The 20,526-nt window shown below is 50.4% G+C and overlaps 2 protein-coding genes across 17 annotated transcripts in view; one reads left to right on the top strand and one right to left on the bottom strand.

Annotated features, from left to right (window-relative positions):
• The first annotated feature begins 2,706 nt into the window (after positions 1-2,706).
• Positions 2,707-17,241, top strand: C1h19orf81 (similar to human chromosome 19 open reading frame 81). Of its 8 annotated transcripts, none has more exons than XM_087654539.1 (6): positions 2,707-2,753; positions 3,220-3,421; positions 14,766-14,832; positions 14,986-15,106; positions 16,117-16,250; positions 16,899-17,237. In XM_087654539.1, exons 2-6 carry the CDS (start codon positions 3,355-3,357, stop codon positions 17,092-17,094), a joined length of 585 nt encoding a protein of 194 aa, XP_087510665.1. In that variant the 5' UTR covers positions 2,707-2,753; positions 3,220-3,354; the 3' UTR covers positions 17,095-17,237. The 8 variants fall into 8 exon arrangements, with proteins under 8 accessions (XP_087510665.1, XP_087510684.1, XP_087510687.1 ...); XM_087654558.1 differs by having other exon boundaries at positions 2,725-2,753; positions 3,220-3,429; XM_087654579.1 differs by lacking the exon at positions 2,707-2,753 and having other exon boundaries at positions 2,988-3,421; positions 15,005-15,106.
• The window catches only part of Shank1 (SH3 and multiple ankyrin repeat domains 1), a 49,552-nt gene continuing 46,211 nt past the window's right edge, over positions 17,186-20,526 (bottom strand). For 8 of the 9 annotated variants that reach the window (XM_087593572.1, XM_087593583.1, XM_087593548.1 and 5 more), the window contains one exon: positions 17,186-20,426. Coding sequence is in view for 6 of the 9 variants with exons in the window: in XM_087593548.1 (XP_087449674.1) it covers positions 19,709-20,426 (718 nt within the window). In the remaining 3 variants the exon portion in view is untranslated. The remainder of the gene's footprint in view (positions 20,427-20,526) is intronic. The other variant, NM_031751.4, reaches the window with a different exon arrangement.

Below are 20,526 nucleotides of genomic sequence, written 5' to 3'. Positions count from 1 at the left end.
TGGTGAGTCAAACTCAGAAAGAGCGGAACCAGGCTCAGGAGGCTCCTCCCCTCTCTGAGGAATCGTTGGCTGATGGTGATTGGTGGACGTTGACTGATGATGGTGATTGGTGGAGGGGAGCCATTTTTCTCCAGTATTATAGCTACCCGCAAGTTGCTTCACTGTGGTAAACAACCACACCCATTCTCATACGAGGAGGTCTAATTAAACTCAGTGGGTCAAAAAAGAGCTGGTGGCACAACCTTTAATCCCAGCACTCAGGAGGCAGAAGCAGGTGGATAACTGTGAGTTCGAGGCCAGCCTGCTCTACAGCAAGAGTTCCAGGACAGCCAGGGCTACACAGAGAAGTCCTCTCTCGAAAAACCAAAAACTGAAATAAAAGTAGGAGAGGGAAGGATGTTGGGAAAAAGAGCTCCAGAGGATTGGGAGAGAAATAAGAGGTGAATGGGAAAGGGCGACACTCGGAGGAAGCAAGAGACAGAAAGCTAAGGAGGTTCTGAGAGCCTGAGTATGATCAGAATACAATATTCACATATATGAGCTTGCCAAATAATAAATGAAACATATGTATGCACGTGTGTATATCTTATTTATTTATTTATTTATTTATTTATTTATTTATTTATTTATAAGAATTTAGGTTGGGTTACAGACAGAGAAAAAGAGAACTGAATTTGAAGGACTGATAGTTGTTCCGGAAACTTTTCTATTGCTGTGATAAAATGCTGTTATCAAAAGCAAAGGAAAGGGCTTATTTGGATTATACTTCCAAGGCACAGTCCATTACTGAGGGAAGCCAAGGTAGGAACCATGGATGGGAGTTGCTTTCTAGCTTGCTTGCAGACCCATGCTTCTGCTTGGCTATCATCTAAATTCCAGGCCTAGGGAATGTACCACAATGGGCTGGGTCTTACACCACCATTAACAATCCACAATGTGAGCTAGGCAGTTCCTCAAATAAGGCTTCTCTCAGATGACTCTTAGCCTTGTGGAGTTGACAGTTAAAGCTAACCAGGACAGAATAGTGTCACTGAGCCATTTCCACTGGCAAGAGATGAGAGACTGATCTCAGAGACATGAATGCAGTGGTTTGAATGAGATGTTTCCCATGGTTTTGGGCATTTAATACTTGATGCCTAGTTGTAGCATTTTGTGTGTGTGGGGGGAGTTTAAGTGTGGTCTTGCTGCAGGAAGTGTGTCTCTGGGGGCCAGGCTTTGAGAGTTAGAAGACTTGGGCCATCCCTAGTTTGCCCTCTGATCCCTGATAGCAGTTAAAATGTGAGCTTTCAGCATTTCGTTTCTGCTGCCACAATTCCCTGCCACCACTGAATCTTATCCCTCAGGAATTGTAAGGCCAAATGAATCTTTTCTTTCTAAGTTGCTGTGATAATGGTGTTTTATCATAACAACAGAAAGCGACTAAGACTGGTATTAGTTTCTCAGCCTTCCAGGCTGCCCTGTCTGGTCTGAGCCTGTATTCTCTTCTTCTACATACTATAGTCTCACAAGGATAGGAGGGGCAAGGTCCACTGGGCTGGGTTGCATTGTTAGACACAAGAGGTTCATTCATTCATTCATCCATTCATTCATTCATCCATTCATTCATTCATTCATTCAATGCATGTCTCTGGGTAGTAAAAGTGAGGGTTTAGGTGTTCCTGTGTCCATGGCAGTCAAAAATGCTCTGTCCTGCAGAGATGGAACTGGATAAGAAGGCTGAAGAGAGAAAGGGAAGGTTCAGGGAAGTAGCAGAGCAGTTGCATTGTGTACATAGGACTCGTGTTCAAACACCTGAACCACATGTATGCAGAGATTGGGAGACATACACATACCCAGGAGAAACATTGGAAGTCATGGTTACAGAAGACTGAATGAGACCACTGAAGTATATGGGCTTTTTAATTGGCCAGTAACAGCCAGGCAGAGCGGGGGCACAACTTTAATTCCAGCACTCAAGAGGCAGTCAAGCCAACTGTGTGCAGGCTAGCCTGGTCTACATATTAAAACCGGGTGGGGGGGTACATAGAGAGCACTGTGTTGAAAAACTAAAACCCAACCCCCTCCCCAAAACAACCAACCAAAACCAGTTAAACTGATCGAAGTTCAGGTTTCTCAATTTCTAACAAAAATTGAGAGCTTCAGGCCCAGCTGGATCCAGCCATGCTTGCTGCCTTCCCTCCACTGTCTGTGCCTTCAGGCAAGTTCTGTGTACTCAAGGTAACACAGAGGCCACGCCTACCCTTAGAGAATGAGACTCCTTAGCTGTGCACCCAAATCTGGATTGATTTGTAAACTTGGCTACGGAAGGAAGCCCCAATGGCAACATAATAAAGACCACCTGGGAAGGGAGAGTAGGGACTCCAAACTCAGATTGGGCGTGGTGACACATTCCTATCATTTCTGGCCCTGGTAAGCAAGGGCCTGCCTGGATGAGGGAGTGAGTTCAAGACCAGACTGGGATACATAGGCAGTTATTAAGAGGGAGATACAAGCTACAAAAAGGGAACCTTTGACTGCATAGACGAGACAGCTAAAGATTTTACGGCCTCCTCGCCTCACAGTTCCGTACTTTCAAAGGATAGTCTACCGGGCACCTGCTTGCATAAAGCCCCCCAAGACTGACACTCAGGAATAAGAGCCGCAGTCTTGCTCGCACTCGCGAAACCATGGTAACCAGACCCTGCCTACCGTCCCCTCCCCCCCTAAAGAACTCAATTTGTTTGTCTCCAGGAGCCTAGCCGGTGGAGCAGAGGGCAAGTGGGCTCAGAGAGGGGAAGATAGAAGGGCGGGCGGGACGGCGGGGGTGGAGGTAGTAGCAGCTATGGAAGAGAGACTGAGGAACGGGCCTGGAAGAAGGGGAACGGGAAGTAGGGAGGCTCAGAGAGGGTGACAAGATTGGGGAAGGACTGCAATGAGAAGGGGGCAATTCAGGGGCCTGGGGAGGTGCTGGGGAGGCTGATGGAGAAAAGGACCAGGGAGGTGGGGGAGAGGGTAGAGATTTATGGGAGAAATGTGGAGGACAACTGTAACAAGGCGTCGAGAGGGAGGCAGACAGAGAATTGGGAAGACCGGGGACAGGGTTTGTTCAGGAGGGATGAAGAAAAAGCGGCTATGAGACATAAAGGGATGGGGACGGAAGTAAGGATGCAGGAAAGCAGGAAATGGGGCGCACATCGAGTCCCGGAGGTTAGAGGAAGGCGCGTATCCTTGTGGTCTCAGCCTTCCAGTTCCGCGTTTGTCCCTCGTGGTGTCAAAGAGCAAGAAGCAAGAGTCCAGGGAAAGAGCTGGGGCGTGTGGCCCAGTGAGAGGACCTCGCCCCATCTTCCTGGACCTCCCCCGACCCGCCTCTCCAAGATGCAGCCAGAGGTGGAGCCTTTCAGCTCCCCCAACCCGGGCGCCTCCAGTTCGCACAGGGAGTCAGGTGAGCAGGTATGGGGGCCGGCGAACCGGCATTCTTACACAGTTGGTCCTCGAGCCTCGAACTACATTTCCCAGGAGCCCCTGCCTTTCTCTGGCTTGTACTCTGGGTACAGAACTGCATTGCCCTGGAGGGTTCTGTAAGTCTCCGGCCAGTGTGGTAAGCCCCAAAGTACATCTCTCAGAAGATGTTGCAGTTCCCACGCTCATACTCCGAGCTCATACTACTTTTCCCGAGAGGCTCCCTTGCCAATATTCTGGAATCAAAACTACATTTCCCAGAAGGCCTTGCAGATCTCTCGCAAAGACTCTGGACAACGAACTACATTTCTCAAGGGACTCTGCAGGTCCCTGGCCAGTATTCTGGATCCAGAACTACATTTCCTCCCTTCACCCTCTGCAGTTCCGTGGCAAATACCCTCGGTTTACAAAGAGTTTACCATAAAATGCTGCAGTGTCCCCTTCGCTAATATTTCTGGACCCAGAACTGTAGTTTCCATGAATCTCCTGGGTCTTAAGAACGCCTCTGAGTCTATATCCCCCTAGACGCCTTCATTCCTTAGTCTTGCTCAGTAGTTCAACATCGTCCTGTCCTCAGCCCCTGGTTCTTATTTTCAGATGGTACCACCACCAACCCAGATGCAGAACTAAACCTTAGGTGCCAATCTTCCACCCCAGCCCAACTCAGACACCGACCTCTCCCCCCCCACCCCATCCCCCTCCACCTGACCATCAATCCCTGTCTTACTGTCTTTGGGTCTTTTCTTCGTCTGTACTTTTATAGTTTCCCACAGGGGCCTTTACACCTGGGCTTAACCTGGATCCAGGGAGTCTTCCTATCCTAACATGCGGCTGGACTAGCTGTCTCTTGTTCGTGTCAGCCCCAGGCTTGCAGCCCTTCTTAGCACAGTAAACATCCCAAGAAGACTCGGCATGGCTATGTCTTGTAAGTGACAGAAATGAACTCTGTAAAAGTACAAACAGCATTGTTCTACACAAAATGCACAGAGAGATTAAATCTAGTGACACCACTAGGGACCCGGTTTCTCTCATCTCTCAGAGTTTTGATTTGAGATACATTTCCTTGGCATACCACATAAAACTTTGGTTTGCTTATCTCATGGTCACAAAGCACCTACTATAATCCCAACCATCATTCTCCAAAGTCTCCCTTTTTAGCGCCCCCTAGACGTCCTCTTCTACCATTTCAACTGCAAACACTTAACTGCCCACTTTGGTCTTCCTAGTAAGAGGAACAAGACGACCATATTATTCTGCTCAGGGGGATCCAGCTCTACCTGCACCCGAGGCCCATTTAACAAGAGGCTTTGCCACTGAGGCTCAAGCAGTCCTAGTTTTAAGATGTTTATCTGGTGGAGATGCTGAACCGGAGTTTAAGCCTAATAAATATTTTTGAGTACCTGGGGACAGAACTATAAACCTCAAGACCAGACCCATGTGATCGCCTAACTCCATCTAGACCCCCACCTCTAAAGGATCCCACAGTCTTCAAACAGTACCCCGACATGTTCAGACATGTGAGCCAGTAGGGACTTTTCACATCCAAACTGCAACATTTAGCAAATTCCTACAGTCTTTAAGTCTTACTTTAGAGTACTCTCCTCAGGGAAGCATTCTGTGATTGCCCTGGGGAAGAATTTCCTCTCTCCTTCTAAACTGGAAGTTCTCAGGGGCAGAGTGGATATCAGTCATTTGGCTAATACTCTTTTTGAGTTTGCTGGTGAAAGGGTGTTCCCCATCATCCTCCAAGATGCACGGGAAGCATAGAGGTGCTGTTAAAGAGTGAAATTCTTGCATCTAATCAATTAGTATTTACTATTTTTTTTTCAGTGTTTGGGATCAAACCTAAAGATTTGTGGTGTCAGACAGGGGCTCTACCATTGAGCCACGCCCTCAGTCCCTCACTTGGGGGATTCTAGGCAGAGGTTCTACCACTGAGCCACACTCCATCTTCTCACTGGGTACTGTGGTTTGAAAAGAAGCTCCTATATTTGAATGCTTGGTCACTAAGGAGTAGAACTTTTTGAAAGCATTAGTAGATGAGGCCTTGTTGAAGACTCTGTGTCTCTGGAGTTGGAATTTGAGGTTTCAAAAGCCCATGACAGCCTTACCCCTCTCTCTGCTTGTGGACCAGAATGTAGCTCTCAGAGACTGCCCCAGTGCTGTGTGTGCTGCCATGAGCCCTGGCATATTAATAGACTAAGCCTCTGAAAGTTTGAGCGAGGCCCCAGTTAAAGTGGCTGTGGTCATCTCTGGCATACCTTGACAGTCGTAGAATAGTGTGGTCATGGCGTACCCTCACAGCCATAGAACAGGGTGGTCATGGCATACCCTCACAGCCATAGGACAGGGTGGTCCTGGCATACCTTGACAGTCGTAGAATAGTGTGGTCATGGCGTACCCTCACAGCCATAGAACAGGGTGGTCATGGCATACCCTCACAGCTGTAGAACAGTGACGAAGACAGAAGCCAGTACTGGGAAGCAGGATATTGTTGTGACAGGCCCAACCATGCTATTTGTGGGTGGGATGTAGACTTTGGGATGCTGAATTTAGAAAAGCAGTTGAATGCTTGAAGTGGAGCTTAATGGGCCATCCTAGTAGGATCATTGGAAGATGATGCTGAGGGCCATTTGAACTGTGGGGGCCCAACACAAGTTTCAGAGGGAAGTAAATGGTCTAGAGACCATTTATGGTGGTTTGGATAATAACTGCCCTCATCGGCTCATATATTTGAGCACTTGCTCATCAAGGAATGTCAAGGAGTGGCACTACTTAGAAGGATTGGGAGGTGTGGCTTTATTGGGGTGGGTGTGGCCTTGTTGAAGGAAGGTGCTAGGGTTTTGAGGTTTCAGAAACATAAGCCAGTCCCAGAGGCGTTTTCTCATCCTGCAGATCCACAAGTAGAACTCTCAGCTCCTTCCCTAGCACATCTACCTGTGTGCCTTCATGCTCTCTGCCATGATAACAATGCACTGAATCTCTGTACTGGAAGCCAGCCCCAGTTAAATGCTTTCCTTTACAAGAGCTACCGTGATCATGGTGTCTCTTCACAGCAATAGAGCACTGTCGACTAAGACAACATTCTTATGTTATTTTGGCAAAGAATGTGGTGTCTTTTTGCCCTTGTCCCAAATATCTGCCTGAGACTAAATTGAAGAGTCTTTAGTTTAATAATGGCATTGAGATGCCAAGACAGTCTAGCATTGACAGTATAATGTGGTTATTAGTATCTCTCTGTCTGTCTGTCTGTCTGTCTATCTATCTATCTATCTATCTATCTATCTATCTATCTATCTATCATCTATCTATCTTATCAAGACAGGGTTTCTCTGTGTAGCCATGGCTGTCCTGGAACTCACTCTGTAGACCTGGCTGGCCTCAAACTCAGAGATCCTCCTGCCTCTGCCTCCTGAGTTCTGGGTTTAAAGACATTGAGGTCCACTGCACGGACTAGTGATCACTCTTATGCAGATATACAATGAAAAGGAGCAATCTGGACAAAGAAATACAAGATATTCTTGATGAAGGGGAAAGGAGCATCAGGAAGTGTAATGGAATTAAGTCCAATGCTCCAGGAGATGCAGTGTTTGAAGGACAGCCTGATGCTAAAGAGAATAAAGGGAGAGGGGACCTCAGGCAAGACCCCCCACCCAGCTAAGCTTCCAACTTGTGAAACAAAATTAAAGGAGAGCTTAAGTAGTGAAGGAAACCATCAATAACAGAAAGTCGGTGCAAACGTAACTGAGGTGGCCATGTTCTAGCCCCAGCAAGCAGCACAGCTTGGCACTTTGGGCCACATGGTTCTGGTTTTGGAGTCAAGGATACAAGGAAGGGTTGTGGAATCTTGCTCTTCAGCTAAGGAAAGCTGCTGACGTCAGGTGTGTGCAGGAGGGTCCTGCACGGAGGCTTCGAGAGGTCCCTGCACGAAGCTGTGAAGGTAAAGCCTGGGTTGTGCTAGGAACCTCAAGATGTTGGAAATGCCAGAGCTGTGAGATAGCTGCAGAGGAAAGCTGCCGACAGGGAGTGGAACCTGTTACCAGACTGTCTTACCCACCAGCTTCTGAATAATGACACAAAGACATATTTATTTGTGTAGTCTAGGCCTCATAGCTCCCAACTAGCTCATATAACTCATTTGATTTGTGTTTATTCTAATCTATGTTCTGTCACATGCCTGTTACCTCTTCTGCAGCCTTGGCAACTGTTCCTTCCTCAGTATCTGGCTAGTGGATTTCCTCACCTCTCAGTTCTTCCCATTACAACCGCCAACTTTTCCACCCATACCCCAGTTCCGTTCGCAAACAATGAACACTTGCGTAGGCCACGAGCTGGGCTGGTTCCCCAACTAACTCTCAACTTATTACCCCATTTATTCTAACCTGAGTTCAGCTGCACAGCTGGTTTCTTCTCAGTTTCCTACATCCGACTTCCCCAAAGTCTGGGGTAAATCTGTCTCTGACATCTTCCCAGAGTTCAAATCTCCCTCTTCTAGAACGCCCACCTTTTACTTCCTGCCTTAGCTCATTGGCCATCTTATTTTTATTGATGGGTGATGCTTCCACACAATTCACAGGAGGTTATCTCTACATCCCATAGTTCTTATTTCTGCCCAGAAGTCCCACCTTTTGTATACTGCCCAGCTATAGGCTGTCAGCTTCTTATTAAAGCCAATTAGAGAATTCCCTAGGTAGGTGAGAAAACACACCTTTACACAGCACAGTTAGCAAAGCTGAAAAGAACCGGACATCTGAAGAGTGCTTTGTAATCGGCATGAAGATGCAGAATTTGGAGTTTGTCCTTCTGGTTTTTTGTTTGTTTGTTTTAAGATTTATTTATTATGTATACAGCGTTCCACCTGCATGTATGCCTGCAGGCCAGAAGAGGGCCCCAGATCTCATTACAGATGGTTGTGAGCCACCATGTGGTTGCTGGGAATTGAACTCAGGACCTCTGGAAGAGCAGCCAGTGCTCTTAACCACTGAGCCATCTCTCCAGCCCTGCCCTTCTGGTTTTTGGTCTTGTTTTGGTCTGCTATTGCCTCACTATGCTCCCTTTCTTTCCTTTTGGACCAATAATGTATATAATAATGTGTTATGTATGTTAGAAGTATGCGATCTGCTTCCTTATTTTTATTCTCTGGGGGTCACAGTTAAGAGATTGCCATGAGTCCCAGAGAAGACTTTGGACTTGAACTTTTGAACATTTTGTTGAGATTGTATGGGCATGGGGACTTCTGAGGTTGGACTGAATGCATTTTTTTTTTTTTTTTGCATTATGATACGGCTATAAGCCTATGGCAGCCAGGGAGTGGAATGTTGACTCTGGCCACCAGGCCTGTCAGTTTGTGTACATGCGTGGTGCTGGGAACAGCTATGAAGGTGCTGTACCACGGAATAATACACGTTTACCAATTCAGTGCATGGCTATGGAGATTAGAAGTAACATCGGGGTTTCTAACATCCCCTTTCCTGAGAAATCATCCTGTTTTTCACAGACATCTCCGAGGTTGCCATGCCATATCGTCCAAGTGACCAAAAACACACTATTTCTTTCTACACTATCAGGATAGAAGTTCAGAGAGTTTTAATACGGAGAGTTACACCCTGTGGCAAGATTAAGAGAGTAGTTTGATGAACTCACTTCTCCTGGCAACAACGAGCTGCAATGTGAGTGCTAGTTTCCTGACTGTGTGTCACATGGGCATCCATTACATTTGGGGGCCACTAAACAGACCATAACGTGCAGACACAATCTCATTCTTACCAATGTTGACTTCATCTGTGTCTGTATTGGTAAGTGTGTGCGTGTGTGTGTGTGTGAGTATATGTGTGTGTGTTCGAGTATGTGTGTGTGAGTATATGTGTGTGTGTGCGAGTATGTGTATGTGTGAGTGTATGTGAGTGTATGAGTATGTGTGTGTATGTGTGCACGAATGTGTGTATGTATGTGAGTATGTGTGAGTGTATGTGAGTGTATGTATGTGTGAGTGTATGTGAGTATGTGTATGTGTGAGTGTGTGTATGCGTGAGTGTATGTGAGTGTGTGCAAGTGTGTGCATGTGTGGGAGTGTGTATGTACATGTGGGAGTGTGTGTGAGTGTGAGATTGTGTGGGTTAAGTGTGTGTGAGTGTATGTGTGAGTATATGTGAGAGTGTGTATATGTGTGTGTGAGTGTGTGAGAGAGTATATGTGTGTGTGTCTGTGTTGAGTGTGTGTGCGAGCATGCACTCGAGTGTGTATATGTGTGAGTGTGTGTGAGAGTGTATGTCAAAGTTGACATCAGGTGTCTTCTTCAGGCACAGGCCACTTTCTTTTCTGAGACAGGATCTCTCAATAGCCTGGAGCTCACAGATTCATTAGATTGGCTGACCAGGGATCTTCCTCCACCTCCCCAGCACTAGGATTATAGGCTTATACACTGATTATGTCCATCTTTTACATGAGTTCTGGGGACCACACTTAAGAATTCATGCCTGGGTAGTATCTTAGTTTGTTTCTGGTTGCAGTGACAAAATACCTTGACCCCCCCCCCAAAATTAAGGGACTAAGGGATTATTTGGTTCACAATTCCAGGTCTGTGACATCAGGGAAGTCAAGGTGTCTGGAACCTGAAACAGCTGGTCATATCACATGGGCTGGCGAGAGCAGAGAGCAGTGAATCCATCCATGAATGCTTGCTGGTGCTCTGCTTGCTGTCTCCTCCCTTGTTCATACACTCTAGATCCTGTGCACAGGGAATGGTGCTGCCCACAGTGGGTGCTTCCCACTTGAGTTAGCATACCCAATTCCCATAGCCGCACCCACAGAACAACCTGATCTGGACAGTTCCTCACTGACACTTTCTTTCAAGATGATTCTATATTGTGTGGACAATTAAAACCAACTGTGACCCAAGGCAAGCACACCACTTACTGAGCCACCTTATTAGCCCCATTCAAATTGCTGGGGCTTTTTAAGGACAGGCATCCCGCAGGCCAGTGACAGCTGACAAAATCCACGATTCTCCCAGGAGCTTCTCCGGTGTAGTGCATATTTGGATTCTTATGTCTAAGTCTGGGCATAGATCCCTGACTTATGTCCCAATCTATCTGCTTGGATTTTTGTTTGTTTTAATTTCCAGTTGGTTTGACAGAGTTGGGACTCAAGCAGGTCATGCAGCGGATGCATGTCCCCTGGGGCTTTCCCAGGTAACGCTCATCCTGGACCAGCTCTGCACTTGGCACTTTGCTGGGCTCTAGGACAAGAACACCGAGGCGTCAGCTGGAAAGATGGCTGTGTTTTTGCAGCCCTCGAAGAGGACCCAGGTTCAGTTTCTGTCACTCATGCTGACTGTGGCTCTCTACTGCCTGCAACAGCAGATCTAGCGCCCTCTTCCAGCTCCAGTATGTCAGCCGTGTGCACACACAAAATTAAAGGTAAAATAAAACTTAAGTGACTATGACAGGGGCTGGAGAGATGGCTCAGTGGGCGAGAGCACTGACAGCTCTCCCAGAGGTCCTGAGTTCAAATCCCAGCAACCACATGGTGGCTCCAACCATCTGTAATGAGATCTGATGCCCTCTTCTGGTGTCTGAAGACTGGGACAGTGTACTCACATACATGAAGTAAATCTTAAAAAAAAAAAAAAATGACAATGACAGCAAAACCTCGCTGCAACTGTGGCCTGGGGACAGCGATGCACATCTACCAACCAAGCACTCAGGAGGTTGAGGTAGGAGGATCACCGTGAGTTCAAGGCCATTAAAGGGTAGGAGATAGCTCAGTCGGCAGCCGAGGCCAAGTTAAACAAAACAAAACGGGCGGGAGAGGTGGCTCAGCAGCTCAGCAGCTCTCAAAGGGAGTATTTGCTCTCAGTACCCACCCCAGGCAGCCAGCAACCACTTGTTGTTTACTCCAGCTCCAGAAGATCTGGTGCCCTCTTCCGGCCCCTGCAGGCATTCACCTAGGTATGGGGCACACACACCCAGACACAACTAGAATTAAAAGCAAACCTTTCAAAAACAAAGCAGGCATGGTGGTACACAGTTGGAATCTCTCCACCGCACTGGCAGAAACCGGTAGATCCTGGGGCTCGCTGAACAGCGGCCAGACCAGTGGGCAATTCTGTCTCAAAACACAAAGTGAACAGCGCCTGAGGCTGACCTCTGACTTCCATACACACGTGCACACTCACAAAGACATGTACACACGCATGTAGCGGTGCTTTCTCGGAACCTCGGAGGTATAATGGTGGCACGGAGGTTTTTATAGACTTTAAAGCTTAGACCTCTAGCTAGGGCAGCCTCCTCTAAACCTGACTATCTCGGCCCCACCCGCCACACAGCTAGCTCTGTGCCTCTCCGCTCGTCTGCAGTTTCCCTGTTCCCCGTGTCCAGCGTATTTCTCTTCCCCCAGTGACCCCTCTCTCTGCCCAGAAGTTCCACCTCCACTTCCTGTCCAGCTATTGGCCTTCGACTCTTTATTACAACCAACCATTACAATTCTAGATTGCCTGTAGGCAGGTGAGGGCTGCACAATTGGGCAAATGGCCCTTACGCTGCTCAGACCTGTGGTGAGAACCCATTACAAAGTATGGTGGAATTAAGGTAGTTAATTAAGGTAAATATACCTGTATGGTACACTTGAGCAAAGCACAGTGTGTGTGTGTGGGGGGGGTGAGTATATGTGGTGTGTGTGTGTGTGTGTGTGTGTGTGTAGTTTGTGTGTGTGTGTGTAGTTTGTGTGTGTGTGGTGTGTGTGTATGTGTATGGTTTGTGTGGTGTGGTGTGTAGGTGTGGTGTGCGTGTATGTATGTGTGTGGTGTGTGTGTGTGTATGTGTGTGTGTGGTGTGTGTGTGTGTGTGGTGTGTGTGTGTGTGTGTGTGTGTGTGTGCGCATGTGCGCACGAGTGCACGAACATGAGAGAAATTCTGCAGTACTCTCTGGGAGAATGGTCAGCTCAGTGTGCAGAAACAATGTGGTGTTGCTTCAAGTGACAAAGTGGCATGCTTTGATGGGAGAGACATGTCCAGTAACAAGAATGTGCTGGCCCAGAATCCCCAGTAGGGGCTAGAGTCATGTCTCAGTGGTGGAGAACCTGCCCAGCCCTTTGAAAGGCCCCAGTTTTGATTCCCAGCACCATCACGAAGTGCTTGGCACATACTGGGAAACTTCTGCGTTTGGAGTATGGCAGAATGGGAAGATAAAAAAGAGGCAATAATAACACTGCAGATGGCGCCAATGGTCTGACTGGCTGCTTCTGTCCTGGTAATGCAGGCACAATGGCAGTTATTCCCAGTGGAGCTCACCCTGTTGCAAGAGCACTGGAAGTCCCCCGAAATTCCAGCAAAAGCACCGTGCCTTTAACCCAAAGGCCTGGAATCCGACATCATAGATTCGCCCTCTTCGTGCCCTTCCCGACCTCTTTGGAGGCAGAAATCGCCTGTGGGTCCCTAGCTCCTGATGTTGAACCACACCAAGGACTGATAGGGAAGGAACTTAAAGTGAGCGGCAGCGTCCTGGAGGTGCACTGGACCTCGGAAGATTCTCGCCTCCTCCGAATTTCCATCATGAACTTTCTTGACCAGCTTTCCCTAGTGGTGAACACCGTTCAGGTCTTTGGGCCCCCGTTTTCCTGTTAATCCTGGCTGGGGACCCAGGTCTGACCTTATCCCCATCGACTAAGCAGTACAAGTTTCCCTGGGGAAAAGATTCCAGAAAAAGTAGCTGCTTCAAAAATGTGGGGGCCTATGTTTTTTTTTTTCACGCACGTAGGGGCCATTTGGTCTGGTGCTTCAATGTTTGTTGCTGAAGAAAATAAAGCTATGCTGCTAATATGAAAAAAAAAAGAGGCAACAAGGCATGTGTTCTGTTAAAATGCAGATTAAAGTGGTGATGTGTGTGCCCCTTCAATCCCAGCAAGAGAGGCAGAGGCAGGTGGCTCTCTGAGTTCAAGGTCAGCCTAGTCCTCAGAGCGAGTTCCAGGACAGCCAGGGCTACAAAGGGCCTTGGAATGTCGCTGTCAAACGAGGTCCCCGCACCACACCCTGAAGAGCACAAGTCCACCAAGGAAGTCCGGTATTTCAAATGCAAGATGGAGCACCTGGGGCCTTTAAACACAGGATGCCGGTGTGAGATACAGCCCTCGGCACTGAGCCAGGTGGCGGGGTCTGTAACGTAATTCCTGTAGTTTATGTGTCTCACAGTTCTGTGTCTGGTCTCTGCTAAGACATAACTGCACAGTGCTTTCACCTCAGTGTCCCCCTCTAGTGGCCCTGTCTGGAGTTGATGTCAGGGGCAATTGTTAGGTCAGGAGGAACGTCCTACATCCTTGGGCTAACGGGGGCAACTCTTCTCTCTCCTGCCTCAAAACACAACAATATAAGGAGGCGGACATTAATTTGTGTCAAAGAGTGTGTCATGGGATGCTTGAACTCTGTAGGATAACTCATGGGCCTCAGATCCAAAATATCGTTGCTCAGCACATTCCAACATGGTTGAAGCTGGGTTACTCCATCCTCACTCCAGCCCATCTGAAGGAAGGAGCCAAACATCAAACACATTTGCCTTCTTCCCTCCCTCCGTCCCTCCGTCCCTCCTTCCCTCCCTTCCTTCTGACCTCCCTTTCCTCTCTCCTTCCGTTTTCCTCCTCTCCCCACTTCCCCTCCCTCCCCCTCCTCTCCCTTCACCTCTTCCTCCTCCCCACACTTTTCCTGTAAGGCACAGTCACTCTGTAGACCAGACTGCCTTTGAGCTTATGGCAAACACCCTGCCTCAGCCTTCCTAGTGCTTCGATGACAGGTGAGCACGATACCACAGCCAGTAGACAATCTTCTACGTAGATGACCCTAAAGTTGTAGTACTCTGGGCTTATACTTTTGGTGAGAACTTGGTCACCAGGCCCAAAGGAGCTGGTCAGGGAGGCTAGACACCCTTGTGCCTGTACAGCTCTCGGGCTGAAGTGAAGAGGGAGAAAGTAGGTCATGTGTGTCAATTACTAGCCAAGGGGAAAGAGAGGCCCATCGGCTAATGATAAGGTTGGCAAGAAGGGGGTCACATGTGAGGAACTTATCAGTCACGTTCCAACCAGCAGGCTGGAGTTTGGTGTTAATGGTGGTACAGAGTGTTGTTTTCTCTTGCTGGCTCCCTTCAGGCTGAGCCTAACCAGGAGACAGTCTCCGTGCCATAATGGAAGGGTGGCTTTTGTAGCTTCCAGATGGTATCTCAGGGACTGGCCTCTAAGATCTAACTTTCTGGAGTGGAGTTCACACGGCTGGGTGATTTTTGGAAAGAGTTATGGCCTCAAAGGGTTCTTGGCAGGTGACACTGGGTTCTTTTGTCACTAGGATCCCTCGACCTCGAGTCCGTAGAGGAGTCCGTGTATCGGAGCATGGGCAGGCCTGCCAAATCCTCGTGAGTACTCCCTGGCCCCATGACCTGTGACAGCTCCTGCAGAGGTGACAGCAGCAGCCCCTGACCTCAGAGTCCCTTTCCTTGCCTTGTCCCCTCTCTCCCACCCTCTTTCCTCTCTCCTTCCCTGTCTTTCCCTCTCTTCCACACACACAGAAAGCAGTACCTTCGGCAGGTCATCTCAGAATATGAGGCGCTGGATCGGGAGCTCCCATGTATCCGAAAGTTCTCAGAACCGCCCTCTGCCCAGCCCCTCTGCCTTTGCATGGAGACTTCGGTGAGTGGCCGTCAGCTCTCTGCATAGTTCAGGTGGTGAGAGGATCAGACCTGAGGTGGCTGGTATTCAGCTTAAGGACCAGGCATGGTATTTTTATTACTCTAGCACCAAAATCTGCAGGAGCAGGAGGTCATACTCATTACACAGTGAGTTTGAAGCTAGCCTGGGCTACCTGAGCTCCTATCTCAAACACAACAACAAACTTACACACACACACACACACATACACACACACACACCAGATCATGACTGCTCATGTTTGACATTAAGAGGCACCTACTGTATACTAGGCACAAGCCCTTAGGTGTCTATGTGACTTTACTCTTTCATGGGGAGGTTGCTGTCCTCATTTCTTGGGGACAAGTCCCCATTCCATCTCTCCTTTCCTTGATGCCTTTAAGGAAGGAACCCTAGTGTACCACCCAGTGTACCACCCTGGGTACAAGGCATCTCTTTCCAGTTCAGAAGCTAAGCAGGCCTGGTTAGTACATGGATGGGAGGAAGAGGCCTTCCAGACTCTCCTAAAGTCTAATAGGTGGAGGTCAGAGGACAACTCATTTCTCGCCTTCCACCTTTATGTGGGTTATAGGGATTGAACTCAAGTCACCAGGATTGCACAATGAGCACCTTTGCCCACTAAACCGGCGAGTCAGCCCACCGCTGGTGATTTTATATGCTCGGACAGCTGTTTCCCCCTTTGTCACTATGGCCATTGGTCAACACAACTCAACTTCTTCTGACCCTACTGATAACTGCACTCCCTTCACTTGAGATCACAGGTTCAAATAGAATCTTCCAGAACTGAAAGGCACTATCCATGGCTGGTCTCTGGGAAAGTTTCCCTGTACGTTGGAGAAATTTTGTAATCAGTCAGATGCCTTTACACCCGAGAGACATTTGTGGTCTCCTCTTTGGACAAGAGTATCATCACCTAGCGGGTCTGCAGGTGGAGTCTGGACCAGGCTCCAACCTGGGCGATAAGGGCTGAAGCTGTTTGCATCCCCATGCAGGAGGATTTCACGCACCTGGAGGTGCTGCAGGCTCTGGAGGCCGAGCTGCCCGGGGCCATGGAAAGTGGGCGCGTGAGCAGCATCCGCTACGAGAATATGAATGTCATCTGCGGCACCGCGGGCCGCAGGGACAGGTGAGCCCATGCATGGGAGTGGTCTAGGGTGAGAGGTTGAAGGACCTAACTGGGAGGGTTGTAGTCAGGGACTGTAATGCTCAGTAAATGGAGTTGGTGGGCGGAGTCAGAGTGAGGGCGGACGAGGGGAGGAGCCTAGCATCACCCCCCCCAAAAAAACAGGGTAGGGCGGAGCCTAGAGAAGGCTGGTGGGTGAGGTCAAAATGTGGAGAGGAGTGAAGGGTGGAGCTGAAAACAACTGAAAGACTTGAAGCCTAGAGTAAGTTGGAGAAGAGGCGGGTCCTAAAGTGAGAGGGTGAGGTCAAGATGAAAGGGAACAGTGAGTTCTGAGGCCCAGAATTACGCAGAGGGACGGGTCCTAGGTTGAGCGGCACTTTTGGCAAAATCAGAATGAAGATGGCACTGGAGGGCTGGCCTGGACTGAGTAGCATTTAGGGCGGAGTCAGAGTCAGGATGACATAGGGGAGGGCAGGTTCTATGCTGAATGGCATTTCTGGCCGAGTCTGAGAAGGACGTTAGCGAGGGCGGGACCTGATACATTCCCTGGTGAGGTGAAAGATCCGGCCGAAAAGACTGCAGTGATGCCCGCAAGCGAAGGTGGTCAGGGTGAATCTCAAAGACGTCTCTCCGTATTCGCTTCGCCTGCAGGTGGCTCATCACCGTCACAGACTTCCAGACGCGCTCGCGCCTGCTGCGCTCAGGGCTCAGCCTCCGAGGAGTCGCGTACCCACTTGTGCGCCACGACGATCTACTGCTGGGGGACTACCGTCTGCACCTGCGCCGCTCCCTGGTCCGACGGCGCATGCTCGAAGCCCTCGGGGCGGAGCCGGTCGAGGAAGATTGACGCACAGCGGGGGCGGGTCCCAGCCGCGCCCCGCCCCCAGGCCCGGCGAAACGAGAGGGCGTGGCCTCCCTAGGAAGGAGGCGGGGCCGGCTCGAGGGGGTGGATACTGTGAGTTTAATTATAAAGAATGACCTGATACAAAAGCCATTTCTCTCGGCAAAGTCGTGTTGGGCGTGGGGGGCGGGACGAACCTCCACTGTCATCTACCTCCTGGTTACAACCCATCCCTGCGATCTTGCAGGACGAGCCCAACTCCTTTCAAGTCCCCTCCCGCCCCCTTGGAAGACAGTTCTAGGGCTTTTATTTCAGGTTTCCCCCCCTTTTGGATTTGTGTGTTTTAGGTTTTTTTTTTTTTTGTTTAATTTTTATTTTGCTTCGTATATTTTTTCTTTTGCTATTGTTTCTCTTTTTGCTTGGTCTCTCCTTTCCACCCCGCTCCCCCATCCAGTCCCTCCCCCTTCCCTCTCCCCTCTCCTTCCACCCCCACCCCCACCCCCTACACCCTCCCCAACCCCGCGGCACCCATCCGGAATTAACAAGCCCTTGATAGATAGGCACCGCGCAGGCCCCCTGCGGACGGGGGGGCATCCGACCAGGGGGAGGGGGCGGGTAGGGGCCCAGCGCCACCTCCTCTCCAGCCCTCACCACCCCTCCCCCCTCCCGTGACCCTCCCACAAGATTCCCTGCATTTCCCTGACGTGGTGAGGGGAGGGGGCTGGCCCTCCCCTCGTGGACGGAGCGCCCCAGGGGCGCCTGGGGGCAGCTATAGGGAATGGGGTGCGGGGAAGGAGGGGAGCTCCCTTCTTTGGCAGCTGAACATAGGGGGGAACCTGAGGGCGATGCCTTTCCCCCCTTTTATCCACAGCAGGGGAGGGGGCTATCTAGGGGAGGAGAGGTGGCTTAAATTCCCAAGCCCCAGAAGCAGGGAGGGGGAACGTGCGGGGAGTGTGGAGCCATGCTGTAAGAATGGGGGCGTAATCTGGGAGAGAAGAAAGGGTTGGGGGAGGAGGGGGGATCTTCGTGCAAAATGGACAGACAGACAAATGGTCTAAGAATGACAGGACTGAGTGACAGCCTAGTGAGCTGGGAGCCAGCGTGCATGCGCAGGGTCTCCTCTCCCTAGGAAAAGCAGGAGGAGGTGAGCAAAGACCTGGGTGGGTGCAGAAAAAGAGAAGAGAGGACTGGCTAAGGGTGTGCAGAGAGAGGCAAATATGCAAACCAAAAAAAAAAAAAAAAAAAAAAAAGCCAGGCTCTGCAGGGCAACTGGGGAGTCATCTAGAAAGACCAGAAGAGCGCAGCAAGCACATTCCATACCTGAGCACCATCAAAAAAGAAAGAAGGAGGAAAAGGCTGGGGGTGGGGGCCAAGAATGGGCTGGGGAGGGTGAATGCACCAGAGGAAGTGTGCAAGGGGACACGGTTGAAAGCACGTGAGCAGAAGTAGCCCGACGTGGGTGGTGGCTCACGCCTTTTCTCCCCAGACGTGGGAGGCAGAGGCAATCTCGGAGTTCCAGGACAGCTAGGGTTACACAGAGAGACCCTTTCTCAGGAAACAAACCAAACCAAACCAAAACAGAAGCGAACAGGAGTGCAAAGGAGAAGGGTGGGGAGTCAGGAGAGAAGGAGTGAAACATTTGGAAGAGAGTTCAGGGCCACGAGTGTGGGAGGGGTGTGCTAAGTGTCAGAGAAAATAGAGAAGGCAGGGCACAGGAGTGCCACCATGAGAAGGAGAGTAACGGTATGGGGGTGGCAAGACCGGAAAGAGACCCCGTATGAAAATGGAGGTGTGTTCAGAGTGTGCAGAGAGAGCAGAGAGCAGGGGTGGCCAGGGACTACGGGAATGTGCCTGGGTCTGTGAGCAGGAGAGGGAAGGAAAGTCCCATGTGTGTCTGCAGCATGGGTCCAGGGTAGCTAGAGAAATAAAGGGTGCAATACCCTCCTCCCCCAGAAGCAAGTATGCAGAGAGCAAGCTAGCAAAGGTGGTGGCGCTTGAGGAAACAAAAGAAAACAAAACAAAAAACAAAAAACCGAATGCAGCGTGTTGGGAAGCTGAGAGGGCCTTACAGGCCGGAGGTGTGCAAGACAGCCAGGGGGCAAGCTTGTGCAAAAACTGCAGCCAGGGAGGGGAACAGGCGTGCAAGAGGCAGGGGGCTGGGCAGCTGAGTGAGCCAAGGAGAGTGGGAAGGCTGAGGGGCCTAGAGAGGTGAAAAGGGTTATTTGAGAGGCGCAAATGATGGAATCGGAGGGCACACCTTCCCAGGACCCCATCAGGTCAGGCTCTGGACTGACCCACTATGGCTCTGTCTGTTCCCCCACCCCTAGTCAGCCTTTTTCCCTCTTTCTTCAGTACCCCTTTGTCATTTTTTTCTAATCCCCCATCTACTCCACTTGCAGTCTTGTGTCAGCTGCCCACCTCTTGCGAGGTGCCATTGTCTGGCCTGCATCCGGTCCACCTGGGGACCTCAGTCAGGCTTGGGGAGACGGGGCAGGACACAGTTTTAGCAGAGTCCCTGGCCCCCTGAGGGGAGAGGGGGAATGATGGTCAGAGGGGTCAGAGGTCAGAGGTCAGCGGGCTCAAGGGTCCTATGGACGGGCTGGTCCGTCCAGGCCAGCCATCACCTCTCCAGGAAAAATTTGAGAGCCCGGTCAATGTTCATACGGTGGCCCACCCTGGTTACACCCAGGTCCACATAGTCCTCCTTGGTCAAGGCAGGCAGATGGGAGCCATCAATCTCGTGGTCCAGGAACTGGGCTCGGTGCTCCGACAAGCCCAGCCACTCTAGCCAATCGGCGACGTCAAACTTGGTCCAGAACCCTAGAGGCTTGGCGCCGAACGGCTTGTCCGGGGGCAGCGAGAGCAGGCGGGTGGGTGATAGGGAGCGAGAGGCCCCAGACAAGGCTCCTCCAAGACCCCCAGATATCCCGGGGTGTGGTGGCACAAAGACGGGAGCGAAGGGGTCAGTCGAGCCTCCCGCCCCTCCGGTTGGAGAGCTACGGATGTCGAAGAGGCCCGGGTAGATGGGTCCTGAAGGCAGGATGGGCAAAGAGGAAGGCCTGGGCGCTGGGCTGACCTTGTGATCCGAGGCAGGCAGCAGCGAGGGGCTGGGTGCCCGGCGGAGCAGCGGAGGCCGCATCTCAAATTCCACACCCTGCAGGTGTCTGGTGGAAGCTGAGGCAGATGAGGCTGAAGGGGATGTAGCTCCCGGGGCTGCAGCTGTTGAAGAGGAGACCCCAGACCCAGTGGGGAGTGGTGGCAGAGGGGGTTTAGGCCAGTTCTGAAAGATGCTGCTGCTGGGTTTGGAGAGGAGAGAGGTCTGGGAGTCTTCAGAGAGCCTGGAATGTGACAAGGGGTGTAGGGTGGGGGACAGGGGGAGGGAGAGGGTTTGGGAGGAAGTGTTGAGGGCAAGGGTGAAAAAGAGGCAGAAGTCATGAT

Source organism: Rattus norvegicus, chromosome 1 (genome assembly GCF_021556685.1).
Source record: "Rattus norvegicus strain SHRSP/BbbUtx chromosome 1, alternate assembly SHRSP_T2T, whole genome shotgun sequence".
In the NCBI taxonomy this organism is placed as follows: domain Eukaryota; kingdom Metazoa; phylum Chordata; class Mammalia; order Rodentia; family Muridae; genus Rattus; species Rattus norvegicus.
This window is presented reverse-complemented; position numbering and strand designations above follow the sequence as displayed.

Bases quoted from the DNA above. Each gene is read 5' to 3' on its own strand.
- C1h19orf81 (XM_087654532.1), top strand. From the start codon at position 2,959: ATGGAGAAAAGGACCAGGGAGGTGGGGGAGAGGGTAGAGATTTATGGG. The intron at 3,422-12,696 runs GTGAGCAGGTAT...CTGGTAATGCAG, and splicing joins CAGTTCGCACAGGGAGTCAG to GCACAATGGCAGTTATTCCC.